At 44.1% G+C, this 18,614-nt stretch overlaps 1 protein-coding gene across 1 annotated transcript in view; it reads left to right on the forward strand.

Annotated features, from left to right (window-relative positions):
* Positions 1-18,614, forward strand: part of LOC122815569 (protein mono-ADP-ribosyltransferase PARP12-like) — a 1,409,919-nt gene that overhangs the window by 1,112,802 nt on the left and 278,503 nt on the right. Inside the window, exon 10 of the mRNA XM_044088175.1 lies at positions 3,434-3,564. Within this exon, the coding sequence (XP_043944110.1) occupies positions 3,434-3,564 (131 nt within the window). The remainder of the gene's footprint in view (positions 1-3,433; positions 3,565-18,614) is intronic.

Below are 18,614 nucleotides of genomic sequence, written 5' to 3' on the forward strand. Positions count from 1 at the left end.
CTTATTCTTAAAGATAGGTACCAAAACACTTTTTCTCCACTCCTCAGGCATCCTCTGACTTTCCAAAATTTCATTAAACAATCTAGTTAAAAATTCCATTGCCATTTCTCCTAAGCACCTCCATGCTTCCATTGGGATACCATCTGGGCCAACAGCCTTTCCATTCTTCATCCTCTTCATAGCTGTCCTTACTTCCTCCTTGCTAATCTGTTTCACTTCCTGATTCACTATCCCCACATCATCCAACCTTCTCTCTCTCTCTCATTCTCTTCATTCATCAGCCTCTCAAAATACTCTTTCCATCTACTCAACACACTCTCCTCTCTTGTGAGTACCTTTCCCTCACTATCCTTTATCACCCTTACTTGCTGCACATCTTTCCCAGCTCTGTCCCTCTGTGTAGCCAATTGGTACAGGTCCTTTTCTCCCTCTTTAGTGTCCAATCTCTCATACAACTCTCCATACGCCTTATCCTTAGCTTTCGCCACCTCTCTCTTTGCCATGCGCCTCGTCTCCTTATACTCATGTCTACTTTCTTCATCTCTTTGACAATCCCACTTCTTCGCCAGCCTTTTCCTCTGTATACTCTCCTGTACTTCCTCATTCCACCACCAGGTCTCCTTGTCCTCCTTCCTCTGTCCAGATGTCACACCAAGCACCTTTCTAGCCATCTCCCTTACTAGTTCTGCTGTAGTTACCCAGCTATTCGGTAACTCTCCACTGCCTCCCAGTGCCTGTCTTAACTCTTCCCTAAACTCCACTTCACAATCACCCTTTTTTAACTTCCACCATTTAATCCTTGGCACTGCTTTCACACTCCTCCTCCTCTTCTTGATCACCGACATCATCCTACAGACCACCATTCTATGCTGCTTAACTACACTTTTCCCTGCCACCACTTTACAGTCTCCAATCTCCTTCAGACTGGCCCTCCTACATAGGATATAATCCACCTGTGGGCATCTTCCTCCACTCTTGTACATCACCCTATGCTCCTCCCTCTTCTTAAAATACGTATTCACCACAGCCATGTCCATCCTTTTCACAAAATCCACAATCATCTGACCTTCTGCATTCCTCTCCTTAACACCATACCTACCCATCACTTCCTCATCCCCTCTGTTCACTTCACCAACATGCCCATTAAAGTCCGCTCCAATCACTAGTCTCTCACCCTTGGGTACACTCACCACAACTTCATCCAACTCACTCCAAAATTTCTCTTTCTCATCCATCGCACACCCAACTTGTGGAACATATGCACTAACAACATTCACCATTACACCATCAATTTCGAGCTTCATAAACATCACTCTGTCAAACACTCTCTTCATGTCTAAAACACTCTTGGCATATTGTTCCTTTAGTATAACCCCTACCCCATTTCTCCTGCCATCTACACCATGATAGAACAATTTGAACCCATTTCCTAAACACCTGGCCTTACTTCCCTTCCATCTGGTCTCTTGCACGCACAATATATCAACCTTCCTTCTCTCCATCATATCAGCTAGCTCTCTTCCTATACCAGTCATACTGCCAGCATTCAAAGTTCCTACCCTCACTGCTACACTCCTAACCTTCCTCCTGTCTTCCTGCCTTCAGGCATGCCTTCGCCCTCCTCTTCTCTTTCGGCCAACAGTAGCCCAATTTCTGCCAGCACCCTGTTGGCTAACAGTACTGGTGGCGGTCGGTGTTAACCCGGGCCTCGACCGATCTGGTATGGAAATATGAAATTTTCACACCATAAGTTATGTGGCAGAATTTTCACGCCGGATGCCCTTCCTGACGCAACCCTCCCCATTTATCCGGGCTTGGGACCGGCACAAAGAAATGCACTGGCTTGTGCATCCCCAGTGGCTGGGTTTGGTCTCTGTCAATGAGTATTTGTTAGAAATGTATGGTGGTAACTTCATTTTTTAAAGGCTTAAGCCACACCCTCTGGGAGTTAAAGGCACACACTCAAATGAGCTGTACTGGAGGGAATTGGAAAACAGTACTCTTCATTACTCTGATTCTGCAAGAAGCGTATCTGAGTTATAAGCTCGTATGGTGAGTCTGCCTTATCTCATTTGTCATAAGGATAAGGTATCTTTGAGAACACATCCTTCATTTACACCTAAAATGGTTTCAAAGTTTACTTTGAGTCAAACTATTCATCTCCCTGTCTTTTTTCTACATCCAAAAAATAAGGGAGGGAGGATTTTGCATAGTCTGGATGTTCACAAACAACTCGGATAATATGCTGGCAGGGCTAAAACCTTCAGGCATTCAGATGTACTGTTTATTGCATATGAAGGTAAGAAAAAGGGACAGTCAGTGTCATACAGACAATTTCCACATGGTTATCTCATGAAGTTATTTTCTGTTATTCCCACCATGACAAAGTCACTTCAAAGCTTTGGTTTCTTCTGGGGATTTTGGGAAAGGGGTGGACTCAAGGAGTATTTTAAAGGCAGCAACTTGGTCCTCCCTTTTTTTCTAGGCTCTGGTATCTAATGATGAACATAGAACAGTTGTGTAAGTTAACTTATGATAACAGTAACCGTTTACATAGATCACTGTTGCAGTAGGGGCACCCTCCCTCCTTTTCCCTTTTTCTGTTATGTTTTGTCCAGGCTGTTGATATTTTTATTTTCCTTAGTTCCTAACATATACCTAAAAGACAAGAATTTAGCCTCCCTTCCCTGGAGCAAAAAAGCTTTTCCTCCAGCCCTTCAGAACTTGAGTATGTGGAAGATGACCTAAAGCTTTGGATGCTGTCTGGTTGTCAAATCATTGGCAGGATATAACCCCTATAGCTTAGTCTACTGCAATAGTGATCTAGTTGAACATCTGCTGTTACAATAAGTTAACTTACACAACTCTACTATTTTTAACAAGAGATCTCTGTAACAATAAAGTTTCCTTCCCTCCTGTATGAGAAATTTATATAGCTGTTGCCTGCTTGGTACTGTATAATATTAACAATTCACATACATTCCCAGTACTATGGATACTTATTTTTTTATCATTTTGTGCTGAAGACTTAATATTTGTTCACCATAAGCACATTTTCCATTCAGGGCTTCCAGACTTGAGAAACCAAAGAGGGTGCATGTCAAAACCGGGATATACATGAGTGTATCAAGCAACCCATCTAAGTAAGTAGGCAGGCATGGGTCTGGTTTTAGTCTTTGAAGAGGAAAGGGGAAAATTTGGCTGGATCAAAAGAAACAAGGTGCGCAAACCTAATATAATTCACTGTTACAGTGATCTCTTCAAAGGTCTTATAAGTAAGTATCGTATATACAACTGTACTTTCTTTACACATCTCAATAATTCAGAGTGGTTCCATCATTTACTTGCAGATTTTGAGTGGGGGAGGGGCATTAATTGCCTTCAGTTAGCTGTTTAAAATCATTTTATTGATTTATGTTTTTATATGTTTCAGGTAGTAGATGTTCCTGAATCATCTGATGAGTACAAGAAAATAAAGGACCTTTTTATGGAAACAATGACTGGCAGTAATATTATGAAGATTCAAAGAATTCAAAATATGAACCTTTGGGGAGATTTTCAGTGGTTTGTACTAATTTAAATAATTTATTTGTTTAGATGCTTTGTAGCTACTAATTACAGCCTTTCACTAGCGACTGTTAGGTTTCCTTTACCTGTACATTGTTACCCGTGCAGTGTAGAAATCTTCAGACTCACCATTCCTACAGTAATGTTGGAAAGGGCCACAAGTGCAGCCATCAAGGACTGTAGTAGGGAAGGTCTATTCCTATGGAGAACATAAATACTACAGAGTTATGTTAGAGCCATGAACAATGCATGAGGTGTGGAGTTGTATCAGAGAGGGGGTATGAGTGTGGGAGTCCATTATTAGGGGAGGTTGTGTATTACAAAAGTACAGAATTGGCATGGCTATTGCAAGGGGAAATAGTGATGATTAGTGAAAAGAAAGCACATTAGAGGCTGAGAAGTGGGAAAAGGATTAGAAAAAATGCCTACAGATAAACTACAAAAGAGTCAACAAAGGTTACCCAGGAGGCACATGTAGCCATTAAGGAGATGGGCAGATGATGAGGAAGAGGCAAAAGAAGTTATTCATCTAAAGTAGGGGATATGAGATGAATCACTGGGATACTGTGTTACATGGAAGGGATGTGAAGAAATTTTAAAGTACTGTAGATCAGGGAAAAATGCTGTATAAGAAATTTACATTTTTGTTACATGGTACCAGTAAGACCAGGTAGGAGCATGAAAAAGCAGAGCAGTTGTGTATGGGAGCTAATAGATGTGGCGTGTAGCAAGTGAAGAAGTATAGATGTAACTCTGGGGACTTCAAGGTGCAAAGCAAAAGATCTGGAATCTACCTCCCATGTTGTAAGACTCAATGTTGTCTTTTCCATCTGGTTTCAACCTGTGGGTTATCAGATCCGAATTGGATCTGAGGCTGGCCACTTCACAGCGATTTCAGCTTGCCAGGCTTCACCTCCCCCTACCCACAACCCTCACTCATGTAATAATACCCCAGATCTAGTTTGCCTCCATTCCAGGATAACAGCTCGATCATGGCTCCATTGGCGTGTATCATTCTGAAAAGAATTTTGTCAGTGTTTTCTTCTCCTTTTTTTCCCACCCTGTAAACATTTAGTCTAGCTAGGTGTTAAGTAGGTGTGCATTTAACAACAGACTTTCCCACCTTTAGAGCGTGTTTTCCTCTGCTCCTTATTTAACTAGGTATTTAGTCATTGCTAATAGTGTTTAGTTTTGTTAGACAGGTAGTTTCACAAAGTTGTTAGAGCATGATTTTCTCTTAGTGCCATAGGATAGGGTCAGGTGTAGTGTTTGTTACATTTGCTTTGCAGTAGAAATTTTCAATGTGCTTTTGTAGTGTTATTGTTCTTTCTCTCTTCAGTTGCAGCAACGAATCTGAAAGGATTCAAGAAATGTGTGGTGTGTGGGCACAAGATCCCCTCACAAGATGCCCACGACTGGTGCATCTATTGCTTTGGTCTGCCCATCTGGAGGCCATCTTTGCCATTTGTGAGAGGTTTGTTACTCAACCATCAATGAAAGAGAGACATGTTGGTCCTCACAGGCCATCTTCCAGCTGGAGACTCTTCTTCAGCTTCCTTGTCCAAGGGAGAATCAGATCAGAGTCACACGCTTATATCTATGGACCCCAAACATGCTAAAGGGACCATAAGAGGTCTGCCTCCTCTTTGGCACCTGTTCTTCCATCTGGCATGCTGGATTCAAAAGTCCAAAGACCTTTGGGTACCCTGGCTGAATTGGCACTGGCGTCTGCTCTGACTCCATTGGGCAAGACTTCCTGTCTTGCTATTGGTTTCCCCAGCCCCTTTTTGGTCAAGGGGACTCCTTCAGAGTGTGTGTCTTCCCGTTTTTCTCCTACCCCACTGCAGTTTTCACTAGAGCCTTCCCCGCCCCTGGTCTGAACTTTTCCAGTTCAGCCTCGAGCAGCGAATCCCTAACCACCAGTACAAACCTCCTTCAGTGGCTTTATCCATTAGGTCATCATGATTAATGAACAGTCTTAGTCATATGATCTGGAGCAGCTGTTGAGGTCCTTTTTGCAAGCACAGATGCAATTAGGCCTTATTCCTTCAGCTCTGGGCTCCCTACCTTGAACCTTGGCTTCCTCCTTTAGGCCCCATGGATCCGAGGTCATCTAGCCCGGCTATGTTCTCATCCTTCGGGTTGGATGTAACAACATGGCCATATCCGACTTCAACCCTGATCTTGGTCTCCTTGACTTTACTTCACAACCAAGTGGGCCTCAGACCCAATACATTGAAGCTGGCATCTTCAGGTCAGATTTAACTATCCTGGCTTTGGGTTTGTCCCTTCCACTCAGGGAATCTTCTCTCTATAGTTCTTTCCCTCATCTCGCCATCAGGATGGGGTGTAGCTTCCTTGGACTCTGATGCGTCTCTGGGTTCCTTGGCTCCAGTCAGCCAGCTTCTGTTTTCACTTTTGATGTAATGGAGAGAATGTTCTCTGAAATAGAAAAGGATTGCTTGAACATAGCCATTGACCCCCCTCCCTAACATCCACACTTGAGACCATCCATCAGTCTGCCCTGGGACAGCTCATTGCTGTTAATTTCCAGTCTATTCCCCTTGCTAGGACCCCTACCTTATCCCTTCTCCTGGACTGTTCAGAGTAGGAAGTGTCTGAGAAGAAGCAGTGCAAGAGAAAGCAGCTGGTCTCTCCCAAGGAGTCCCTTATGGGTGATTCTGACTTCAGGGAAGGAGGGGGGTTCTCCCAGTCTCCATGCAGTAATGCCTCCTTTGGCAGTCTTTTGGAGCTTCTTTGTCAGAGTGGTGGCTGGAAACGTCAAGACACAGCAGTTCTCAGAGGCCCAGAAGACTCTGGAGACTCAGTTGTCCACTCTACAGTCTATTTCCAACATTTCCATGAGGCTTATTTCTGATGCAACCAATGGAATGTCCTGAGCCACAGGCACCAGCATTGCCATGCATCACCATGCTTTAATGACATTGTGCAACTTTGCCGACTGCTTCAAGGCATCCTTTATCAGTGCTGCCTTTGGTGGCTCGTCACTGTTTAGGCCTGAGATTAAATACACTTTGACAAAGAGCGAGCAAGAAGGAAAGACAACACATGCTACCAGGGAATGTTTTGCTACTCCACAGCAGCCCTTTTCAAAAATCTGAAGGGTGGCAAACATCTCTTCTTCAGGAAGTCCCGACAGTCTTTGCAAAACCTTCTTCTGAAGGTTCTCTTCATGGCAAGGTGTAACCACAATGGACATCACTTTAGTGCCAGGGGCAGACCATTGAACCAGGGCTTCTCAGATAATTCTCTGAGGCTCTTTCAGTGATCCTGAAGGATTCCCTGACTGTTCTGCTCTGGAGGCAGTGGGGGGGGGGGGTCACTTGGCTTTGATCTAGTTGACATAATCGAATGGCCAGAATGTTGAAACCCACTCAGTTGAGACCACAGTGTCAAAGATTGCATTTGTCAAAAGCAGACATGATCGAAGTTCAACCCACTGAATACCATGGTAGGCCTGCACCTCAGTTCTGCAGACTACAAGGGCAACAGAAAGGAGAAAGAGAGACTTTAAATATCTCCATTTTGCTTTTTTTTTTATTATACTGTGTTTTGCACTTCTTTTAAGCCATTTTTCATTATATTGCATTCATTTTAACTGCATTTACTGTATTTTGCTTCACACTCAAGTGTGATAGCCTGCACTGTGTTTAAAGCAATTTTATTACTGTTGTAAGTGCTTTTTCTGTGAAGAAACAAAAAAAAAGTTCTAGCTTGTCTGCTTGTTTTCCTGCCTTTCCTGTTAACTAGTGTAGTCCTGACACAGTTTTGTTATATTCAGGGCTGTATTGTAGTTTCTCAGGTCCCCAGACCTTTCTGTGTTAGAGGGAAGCCTTTCCTCTCATTAGTGGGAGTGGTCAGCACTAGGTAGCCTATCTACCGCGAGAAGAGTGGTTTCCAGCTCTGAAATTGTAGCTTATTGGCCATTTGAGCAGCTTTTCTATCACTTTTAACTTTCTGCTTTAAAAGCCTGTGTTTGCACACCACACAACACCTCTAAGCTAGGGTAAACTATTACCGGTGCCAGAAAGTCTGCTCTTTAATTTTTCTCTTACATCTTGTTATTACTCTTCTCTCTTGCACTTTAACTAGCTTATTTATCTAGTACTTTTGTAGCAATTATTGTGGCACACATAAAGTACTATTAGCACTAAATGTCTTATAAGAAAATAGCTCCAGTACTTTTTAATAATGCCCATCCCTCCAGACATGTGTAAAGATCAGTTCCCTGTGCTTTCTCCTATTAACCTGGTGAACTTGGGCATCCTGAGGCAGTGTAGCAACTACCTCACATATACAGACAACCCTCTCCTCTTACCCCACAACCACAACACTCATTCATGTAAGAGATGCACTTATATATCCAAATTGGAAGCCATGCACTCTCCAGCCAAAACCGGAATAGCTGGTCAAAAGGAGAAGGTCAACACCTACAACACTGCATGGAACACATAGCCCTCCAGAACACCCACCATCACAGTTCTCACACAAAAGCACAAACCACACACCCTCCTTCACGTAGGCTGTCAATAGAAATCTACCCAAACAGCAGAGACCCCCAAGGCAGAAAGCACTCGAACACCACAACACAGCACAGATCACAAGACACACAGCTCACCCACACAGTGTGCCCCTCAACCTAATCCCCTAAGGCAAAACAGCTTACCTAATATAATCATAGGTGACTCGATAGTGAGGCACACTGATGTCCCACTCACTAGGTTGAATAAGGAGAAGGTAACTGTCAGCTGCCTGTCGGGTGCCAGGATCCGCCACATGACACATGCACTCAGGTCATTCCATAACATATACAAGTATGACTCTGTCGTTGTCCATGTGGGTGTGAATGACCTGAGACATACATCCCTGGACTACATGAAAAGAGACATGGAGGAGCTCTTGGATTAAGTCAGGGCACTTCTGTGGACTAGACTTGTAAAGGCTCCAGGGCCGTTAGCCTAGTACACACCTATGAACCTATATACAGGCATGTATGTATGTATTTATCTAGTGATCACAGTGTATTTAAATAGTAGCACATGTGGACATCCAAGCTGCTGGCCTACCATGGTATTTGATGGGTTGAACTTCACTCCAAAAGCTTTTGGCAAATGCAGTGTTCGACTTTATGTTCTCAATGGAGTGGGTTTAGACATTCTGGCCATTCATTCATGTCAGCTAGATTCCATGGCTCTATACCCAGAAGCCTGGGAGGCCATCATCTCAGACACATGGGTGTTGAGTCATATCTAGAAGCTATTCTATTCCATTGTTAGAAATCCCAAGTTTCATTTCCAAATGTCTCCCAGACATTTCTCCCCATCAGAGGCAGCCATAGAAATTCAGAAGCTGCTGGCAAATCAAGTCATCCAAGAAGTCCCACCAGATTAACAAGGATCCAAGGTCTACTCAAGGTTCTTTTTAGTAGCAAAGAAGAATAAGGACTTCAGGCCAATTTTGGATTTGAGCAAACTAAACAAGTTTGTAAAACAGACCAAATTCCAGATGGTTGTGGTGAATTCCATTCTACCGCTGCTGAGGAAGGATGACTGAATTCAAGGTCACCTACCATCATATAAAGACAGAGAGACATTTTAGGAGGTGTCTGCACTTCCAGCTGGGAGCTGATCATTTCCTATTCAGGGGACTGCCATACGTTCTAACCACAGAATCCCCCCACCGCTGCCCCAGTGTTCACCAAGAGTACGGCAGTCGTAGCAGCCTGGCTTTGGCTGCAGGGGTTTGAGGTCTTCCCTTACCTGGACAGTTGGCTCCTTACTGCCCCCACAAGAGCATCCCTAATCAAGGCCAGGGATACCTTATGTCAGCTATGTGGTTCCTTGGGGATCACTGTCAGTTATCAGAAATCAAGCCTACATCCCATCCAGACACTGGAATTTATAGACTGCCACCTGGATACCATATCCCACTTTGCCAAACTTCCAGCTTCTGGAGTAGTGAACCTTTGATCTCAGGCAGTCTCCTTGCTTTCTTATACAAAACCACGAGTGCATGCTCTTTGGAACTTTTGGGTCACGTAGCAGTTTCCATTGATCTGGTCCATCTAGCAAGAGACTACATGATGGCTCTGCAATGGACTGTTGCAGTGCACTGGTTCTATTTGATGCATCCAGTAGATTTCTGTATAATGCTGACTAGGTTTGTTGTGATCAGATTCAGTGGTGTTTGAAATCTCCATTTATGACCAACGGGAGACCATTTGTTCTTCACCTTTACAGTGGCCATGGTCACTACAGATGCCTACCTTCTCGGTTGGGGGTGCATTTCTAAGGGAATACAGTTCAAGAGACCTGGTATTCCAGAGATTCCAATCTTCACATCAATATCTTGGAGATTAGGGCTGTCCTCCTTGCATTCCAAGCTTTCCAGTGGTATGATTGCGATACAGACAGACAGTATGTCAATTGTTTGATATCTTAAACTGAGGAGAACCTGGTCTTACCCCTTATCTAGAGAGGGCATGAGGTTTTGGCAGTGGGCAATTTTATCTCAGTGATTTCTGATTGCAAATGTGTCTTGGGAAAGTCCAACAGTCTAGCAGACAGTTTAAGCAGGGACATTCTTCTTCCTCATAAGTGGTCTCTGCGTATGAGGGTAACTGCTCAGATTTTTCAGTGCTGGGGCACTCTGTGTTGTGAACTGTTTACTTCCCCCTCTAGTACCAAGTACAGCAGCTATTATGCCTTAGTCCCTCCTTTGGGATAGTCACACATAGATGCTCTCCTGTATGCTTGGCCCCTGGGTCTCCTGTATGCATATCTACCAGTTCCCCTATTAATCAAATTCCTTCAGAATGACCCTAAACCTGCCTGTCCTTCAGACCCAAAAGTTAACCATCTGATTTCTTCATTTCCCTTGATGGCCAGAAATCCCAATCTTTCAGACAGCATTGTACATATATTGTACTCTTCTTAGAAGACATGTACTAGGAAGGTGTATGCTAGTAAGTGGAAAAATTTTGCAATTTGGGCCGATTTTCAGGACTTGGACCCTTTTTCAGCTCCTTTGGAGGTAGTCCTAGACATTCTTGTGGACTTGTTTAACACAGGTTCCAGTTTTCCATGATTAAGGTGCAATTGGCAGCCATATGTAATTTTCATGTTGGCAGAGGTAATCTGCCTTTGGCTGCCTTAAAAATCTCCAAAGCTTTTCTCAAAGGTACTTTTCTACTATGCTGTCCTGTTCAGGACCCTGTACCCCCTTGGGATTTACCCTCTGTGCTGCAGGTCCTTGCAGGCCCTCCTTTTGAGCTTTCTGCTACCTCAGATTTAAAGCTTTTATCTTTAGACATTGTTCATGGTGGCTGTTACGTCTGGCAGACATGCGTATGAATTACAGGCTCTTTCTGCTATTCCCTCATATCTGGTTTTCCATAAAGCTAGGGTGTTTTCTTCTCACAGACCTTTCTTTCCTTCCAAAGGTGGCTACTGAAAGTAAACTAAACAAGTCTATTCACTTTCCAGTATATTTTTTCTACCAAGAAAATAGAGGTAATCCATAAGGCTCGAGTCAAGTCTGGTATCCCACCTGTGAGCCAGAGGGTGACAGGACTAACAAGAGACTGAGTACATTGGATTAGTCCAGATAAAATCACTTTAGCTGGCAAATTTCGGAGACTTTCTGTCTGATGCCTTTTTGAAGTTTTGAGTGGTTTATTCAGTCAAGTAGATAGATGGATGAGTGTTCTTGTTCTATTCATATTAGTTGAAGTCATTGAGAAATGGCCAGTCTCAGATCCGATAACCTACAGGTTGAACAAGATGGAGAAAAACAGTATGGATCTGTTATTATGGTGAGTACATAACTTCCATTTTTGGCAGTTGTTTCTGGTAAACCACATAACTGTACAGTCTCTTCTTAGAAAGTGAAGTCATGCTGTAGGATTGGAGGTTTGAAGTGGTAGTTCCATTGCCTAAAAAGGATCTAGGAAAGAGAAGGTTAGTTATGTGTCTGCTAACCTTTCATCCCAAGTAGGTTATGGAAAAGAATTTTCTTGGGCAGTGTGGTGGGATTCTTAAATGAGAATTATCTTATCAACAGCCAGCAGTATGGAATTACTCAGAATATGGTTTGCTTATCCAACCTGGACCAGTTCTGTGACTTAATCGTCATTAAGATGTACAAAGGGAATAATGTAAATGTGATACAATTGGATTTCATTAGTGTCTGACATTATCCCTCACAAGATGTTGGCAAGGGAGTATGGGATAGTATGGAGTATGGTCAAAATAGTCAAGTGGGTAAGACACTGGCTGGCTGACAGGAAGCAGAAGATGGCATTGTGTTAAGAATTATCAGAAGAAAATTAGGCATCTGGTGCATTTTTTGCTGCAGGGTTTGATGTTCTTCAAGGATGCATCTGCAGTCCTAACAAATGGGTTGTCCTGTCGTCAGGCAGCCCTTCGGTCGGCCGGATTCCAAAGTCTGGGTCTGGCCTCGGCTGGTGTCGCACTTCACCCGACGTCATCTCTGCTGGTCTTCGGGTATAAAGGCATCAGCCGACGCCATTTTCCTCAGTCTTTCTTGCCGCGTGGCGCCCAGAAGCAGAAGCTGTTCGCAAGTGCCGGTCGGTCAGATCCAGAGATTACTACTACCGAATACTACTTCGAAGACTTCTAAAAAGCTAAGTACCCGTTGGGGACTCTTTCTTGCCTCAGCCGATGTCAGAAAAAGTGAATAACTGTTTAACTTGTGGGAAACAAATACCTCATAAAGATTTCCACTCTTACTGCTTACCTTGTTTAGGCCCAGACCACGACGTAGCAGCCTGTTTAGCCTGTGCTTCTTTCAACCGACGAACGCTTAGGCGTCGGTCGGAGTTTGCTGAACAGTTTTTCGGCTCAGATTTTGCGTACATTATGCCGTCGGATCCTCCGACTTCTCAAATTGTTAAGAAACGCAAAGAAAAAGACCGACACTCGCGGTCCGCGGTTTCAGCCGAAACCACGGTTAAGCAAACCGCGAGTGTCTCGGTTTCGGCCGAAACCGAGCAAACGGGTCAATCTTCAGCCGAATCCATGACTACTACCGAGGCTCCTGCTACTCTAGTTGAATCGGCCTCTGAAGTTTTGCCTATTAATGTGGTTCCTCTAGAATTATCGGACACCATCCCTTTGGATGTCTCTACCCCAGCACGTGGTGCTGCTAGGCCTCCTGCAGCCATGTCTATTAAGGCCTTTGCCAGGGCTAAAGCAGCCAAATCTGCTAAATCTGTGCCTGTTAAGCCCCCCTCACACAGGCCCAGTTCCAGTTCTCAAATGCTTACATTGGCAGAGGATCTCATCTCTTTAATAAGGGGATCCCAATCTCACCCAGACAGGGCCTCTCAGCCTCCAGAAAAGAGACCTAGAGCAGAGCCCCCTGAGCCAGTGTCCTCAGATGATTCTTCTGATGATTCAGACAATACAGACCATCCAGAGGCTCCTTTTTCTACTTATGAAGATTCCGATGCTGAAGAATCTATTCCTTCTGCCTCTCCACCAGAGGAATTTTCCTTTGGGGAAACCTTACATGCCATGAGAGAGCAATTCCAATGGCAGGGACAAGATTTCTCTGATTCAAGAAAAAGGCTTAGGACCTTTCTACATTTACCGCAACATAGGCCCTTAGCTATACCTCCAGTTCTTCCTGTTGTGGATGATGCATTTAATGATGTTTGCACTGCTCCTGATACTTTACCTCCAGCCCCTGCCAAGCCCGATAGGTTTTACAGGGTACCGGACACTCATCACCACCTATACAAGGCTCCACTTGCAGATCCTGAGACTATCTCCCAGGGGCCTAAGGCAGTAGCTTCGACCTCAGCAAAACCCTCTCCCTTCTGAAAGGGAATCCAGGTCCTTAGAGATGGGGTAAAAAGTTTACACCTCTGCTACTCTCTCAGCTAGAGCTTTGAACTGTCAGTTTCATATGATCCAATACCAAGAGTTTATGCTTGATCAGTTAACTAAGAAACTGTCCTCTGATGATTCCTTAGATGATAAATATGTTTTAGAAATGGTGAATAACATTCAGCAGGTTAGTAACCATTCTTTAAAATGTGGCTATGATGCACTGGAGGCTTCATTTAGATCAGCCATGACTGGCACAGTTATAAGAAGGCATGCATGGTTGAAAGAACAGGTCTTGCCGGATCATGTTAAAGCAAAGCTATTAGATGCTCCTATGGATAAGGTCAGTCTATTTGGTTCTCCTGCCCAGCAAGTAATGAAGAAAATGGAAGAGAAGGCAAAATCTGTACAAACAGTTAAAGATTTCTTACAGGTTCAGCCCCCAAGGTTTAGCAGGAACTGGCCTTCCAAAAATTGGTCCTTTCCAGACTCCTCTAAATCTCAGAGAGGCAGGAATAGACGTTCCAGAGGCAGAAATCAATCCAGAGGAGGTGCGTACAGAGGACGCCAGTGGCAAGGCAATAACCAACGAGGCACAGACACAACCACTGCCACTGCAACAGGACAATCACAGTGACTTGGCTCTGACACCACCTACCAGGGAACAAATAGCAGCACCCTTAGGCGGAAAGTTAGCCTTATTTTCAAAAAATTGGCACTATATCACAAGAGACAAGTGGATCTTGCAAACTATAGACCAAGGCTACAGGTTTCATTTCCACACATTACCAGAAAAATGAGGAATGCCAAACCTACCTCCAAACCAAAAAACAGAAGCTCTAAAACAGATAGCTCAATTAACAAAGATGAGAGCTGTGGAAAGGGTAACACCTACAGAACAGGGCAAAGGATTCTACTCCAGACTCTTCCTAGTACCAAGAAAAGAGAAAAGTTGGAGACCTATTCTCGACCTGTCCTTTAAACACATTCATCATTGTTCCAAAATTCAAAATGCTGACCCTACAGCAACTTCTTCCCATGCTGGGCAAGGAGTGTTGGCTGGTAACTCTAGATCTCAAGGAGGCATACCTGCACGTCCCCATACGACCAAATTGCAGAAGATACCTCAGATTTCTTGCAGGATCAGAGCATTATCAATTCTCAGCATTGCCCTTTGGCTTATCTACTGCCCAGAGTATTCACAAACTGCCTGGCATCAGTAATCGCTCATTGCAGGCTACAGGGAATCCAAATTTATCCATACCTGGACGACTGCCTGATACAAGCAGACAACAAAAGCAAGCTGACAAAAGACTTACAAAGAGTCATTTGCTTACTACAAGCCCTGGGATACACAGTCAATTTAAAAAAGTCAAGACTAATACCATCCCAAACAAGAACATTCTTGGGTGCGGAATTGGACACAGTAAAACAGATGGCATTCCTAACTGCAGAAAAACAAGAACAACTCCCTCTTTACTTCTTGGCATTAACAAAGCAGAACAAACTAACAGCAAGGAAAGTACTGCAGGCCTTGGGCTTCATGGCATCATGCATAATCCTGGTCCCCGATGCCAGACTGCATATGAGAAAGCTACAGTGGTACCTAAAGAATTTATGGTCTCAACACAGGCACAGCTTAGAAACAGAAATACCACTAATCCCATGCCTGAAACAAGAGTTCCTATGGTGGGCTCAAGCATGCCAGTCAAACCCAGGCTTGCCCTTCCACAACTTTCAAGCAAGCCAAACCATCACAACGGACGCCTCAGACCTAGGTTGGGGGGCACACAACCTGGACAAATGCATACAAGGATTATGGACTCCAGACCAGCTGCACCTGCACATAAATCAAAAAGAAATGCTGGCAGTAAAACTAGCAATCCAGAATTTCAGACCATTCCTCAAAGAAGGCCATTTAATGATAAGGACAGACAACACCACAGTCATGTGGTACATCAACAAACAGGGAGGCACTCATTCATACCCCCTATGCAGAATGACTCTGGACCTTTGGAATATGGCTCTGAGCTACAACATCCAGTTACAGGCAATATTTGTACCGGGAAAAGAAAACATCCTAGCAGACATGTTAAGCAGAACTACCTCGGATGCTCACGAATGGATGCTACACCCGGACATCTTCAAGGCCATCACAAAGAAATGGGGAATGCCACAAATAGACCTATTCGCATCCCCACTCAATCACCAGCTCAAGAAATTCTGCACAAGGACATACCACCCACTTGCATGGAAGGTGGACTCTCTATCCTTCAGTTGGAAAGGCCTGACAGCATATGCATTTCCACCTCTTCCTTTGATGCACAAGGTACTACTGAAAATCAAAGAGGAACGTCCAAGGATAATTCTGATAGCTCCAAATTGGCCAAGACAACACTGGTATCCATTGCTGAGGAGCATGTCTCGGGGAGAACGTGGACACTACCCTGATGCCTTTGATGTTAACTCAGAACGACTACAACATCATGCATCCAAACCTAAAAACTCTGCAACTGACTGCCTGGAACATTACATAACAGCAACTAACCCAGAGTTATCCCAAAGGGTTAAAGACATTATCCTTGAGGCCCGCAGACCTTCAACAAGAAGGAACTATGCAGGGAAATGGAAAAGGTTTGTCATTTGGAGTACTGAAAGAGGAAAAGATGTGTCAAAAATAGATATTGCTAACATCCTGGAGTACTTGGCAGAGCTTCTCCATACAGGCCTGCCCTATTCCTCCATCAAGATACATGCATCAGCTATTTCTGCAGAATACAGCTTCGATCCCCCTGTCTTCTCACATCCTCTACTCAGGCAGTTCCTCAGAGGAATCAAGAATGTAAAACCTCCTAGGAAACCACCATTACCAGCATGGGACTTGAACTTTGTGCTAGAAAAATTGACACTCCCTCCATTTGAACCAGCAGCAACAGCAGATCTTCAACACCTATCCTGGAAAACTGCTTTCCTACTGGCAATTACTTCAGCAAGAAGGGTTTCGGAACTACAGGCCTTAATGGCAGTACAACCCTTCCTAATCTTCCATCAAGATAGAGTGTCCATGAGAACTAATCCTACATTTATGCCTAAGGTGGTATCCAGAGTGTCTCTAAACCAGGCAATCCACCTACCTACCTTCTTTCCCAATCCACAGAACAGGGGGGAAAGACTGCTGCATACCTTGGATGTACATAGACAGTTGCGCTACTACCTGGACAGAACCAAGGGCAATAGAAAAACTGACCAGCTTTTAGTAGCTTATGCAACAGGAAGGGAAGGAAAAGCAATTTCCAAACAAACAATCTCCAAGTGAATAGGAAATTGCATAAGATTATGTTACTCCTACCATGGAAAGCAAATTCCACAGAACATAAGACCTCACTCTACAAGGGCTACAGCCACTACCACAGCTTTCTTACGAGGAGTGGCTACCAAGGACATTATTGAGGCGGCTACTTGGACCTCAGTGCATACATTTGCCAAGCATTACAACTTACCTCTATACTCTAGATCCCGAGCAGGGTTTGCCACTGCTGTATTGCAAGGGATCCTAACTACACCATAATTCTTCTTCCTCCTCCCCTAGTTTGGCTATGGTATTCTACCCATTTGTTAGGACTGCAGATGCATCCTTGAAGGACATAGTACAGTTTTGTAACTACCATAAATGTAGATGTCCGAACAGGATAGCATCTGCAGTCAGGATTACCCACCCTCCTTCCCCTCTGTGGTACTCCTAGGGTATTTACCCTCCTAATAGCTAGCTAGGGGGGGATCTCTTATGGTGTATTTGTTTGTATATATGTACATACATGCTTATTTTTTGTGTTTGCCTACTATTTTTTCTGGAAACATTGGCATTTACCCAAAATTTAGTTTTCCAAGAGGGCAACTGGCATCTGGGGCAAGAAACACTGAGGAAAATGGCGTCGGCTGATGCCTTTATACCCGAAGACCAGCAGAGATGACGTCGGGTGAAGTGCGACACCAGCCGAGGCCAGACCCAGACTTTGGAATCCGGCCGACCGAAGGGCTGCCTGACGACAGGACAACCCATTTGTTAGGACTGCAGATGCTATCCTGTTCGGACATCTACATTTATGGTAGGTACAAAACTGTACTTTTTATTTGTATCAGCTGTCTTACTGGTCCTAGAGGATCTACTTGTATATTTATGATTCAGAGTTTTTTATATATTCTTCACAGGATCATAGGAAGTTACTAGGCTGTTGCCCCTGAGGCCTTTATAAGCCTAGCCAAGAGTTTAGCCCATGTATAGACAAATCAGCACCCGATGCCCCTATCCAGCAGGGACACAGGTGGAATCCCAGGGATGTATTTTCTATTTCCCATCCAGTTATCCAGGTTGCACTTAAAAAGGGCTAAAGAGGTACTCTGCTTGACGTGGAGAGGGAGTCTATTCCATAGATGGGTGAGTCTCTGGGACACAAATCTGTCCCCCCAACAAGTCCTATTAATGTCACAGACCAGTTTGAGGCCGCGTGTGAGGGTTACTTGAGTGGAGCTTGACTTCTGGATATGCAGCAGTCCCATCAAGGCGGGGTCTGAGATCGCCTTCTATGCTAGACAGAGGTCATCTCTGAGGAGTCTGTATGAAACAAAGTAGAGGGATAGGGCTTTTAGCTTTTAGGGATTCAGAAGCAGAAACCATCCCAAATGCACTCTATCAGGAATTTTTGGTGTGTGGAAGTGTTCACATACTCTGGGGTCCAGTGTAAACAGATGGAGAAGGACATTTCCAACTGAGATCTATTGAAAGCTATTCCCATGGAAGCTATACAAAGTGTAGACAGAGGGAATATGGTAGATTATTTTGGCCTTTTTCTCCACCCGTTCCCTTGACTATCACATCCTTGTTCCACCAATGTACTGTTTTTTTCTCCTGAACCTCCTAGTATCCTATGGACACCAGAGGAAAGAGGCAGGAGATACAGTCATCATCCACTGGGAATTAGGAGTTTTTGGAATGCTTCTAACACCTCATTTTATTGGCAAAAAAGTACTTTCTGTGCAGTTATCACTAAACTGGACCCCAGAGTATGTGCATGCTTCCACACACCAAAAATTCCTGACAGAGTGCATTTGGGAAGGCTTATGCTTCTGAATCCCTGGTTGCACATGCTGCAATCCAAAGCCTTCCCCTTGACAGAG

This window comes from Protopterus annectens, chromosome 11.part0 (assembly GCF_019279795.1).
Source record: "Protopterus annectens isolate FY-2018-M chromosome 11.part0, PAN1.0, whole genome shotgun sequence".
NCBI classification, from domain to species: Eukaryota; Metazoa; Chordata; order Ceratodontiformes; family Protopteridae; genus Protopterus; species Protopterus annectens.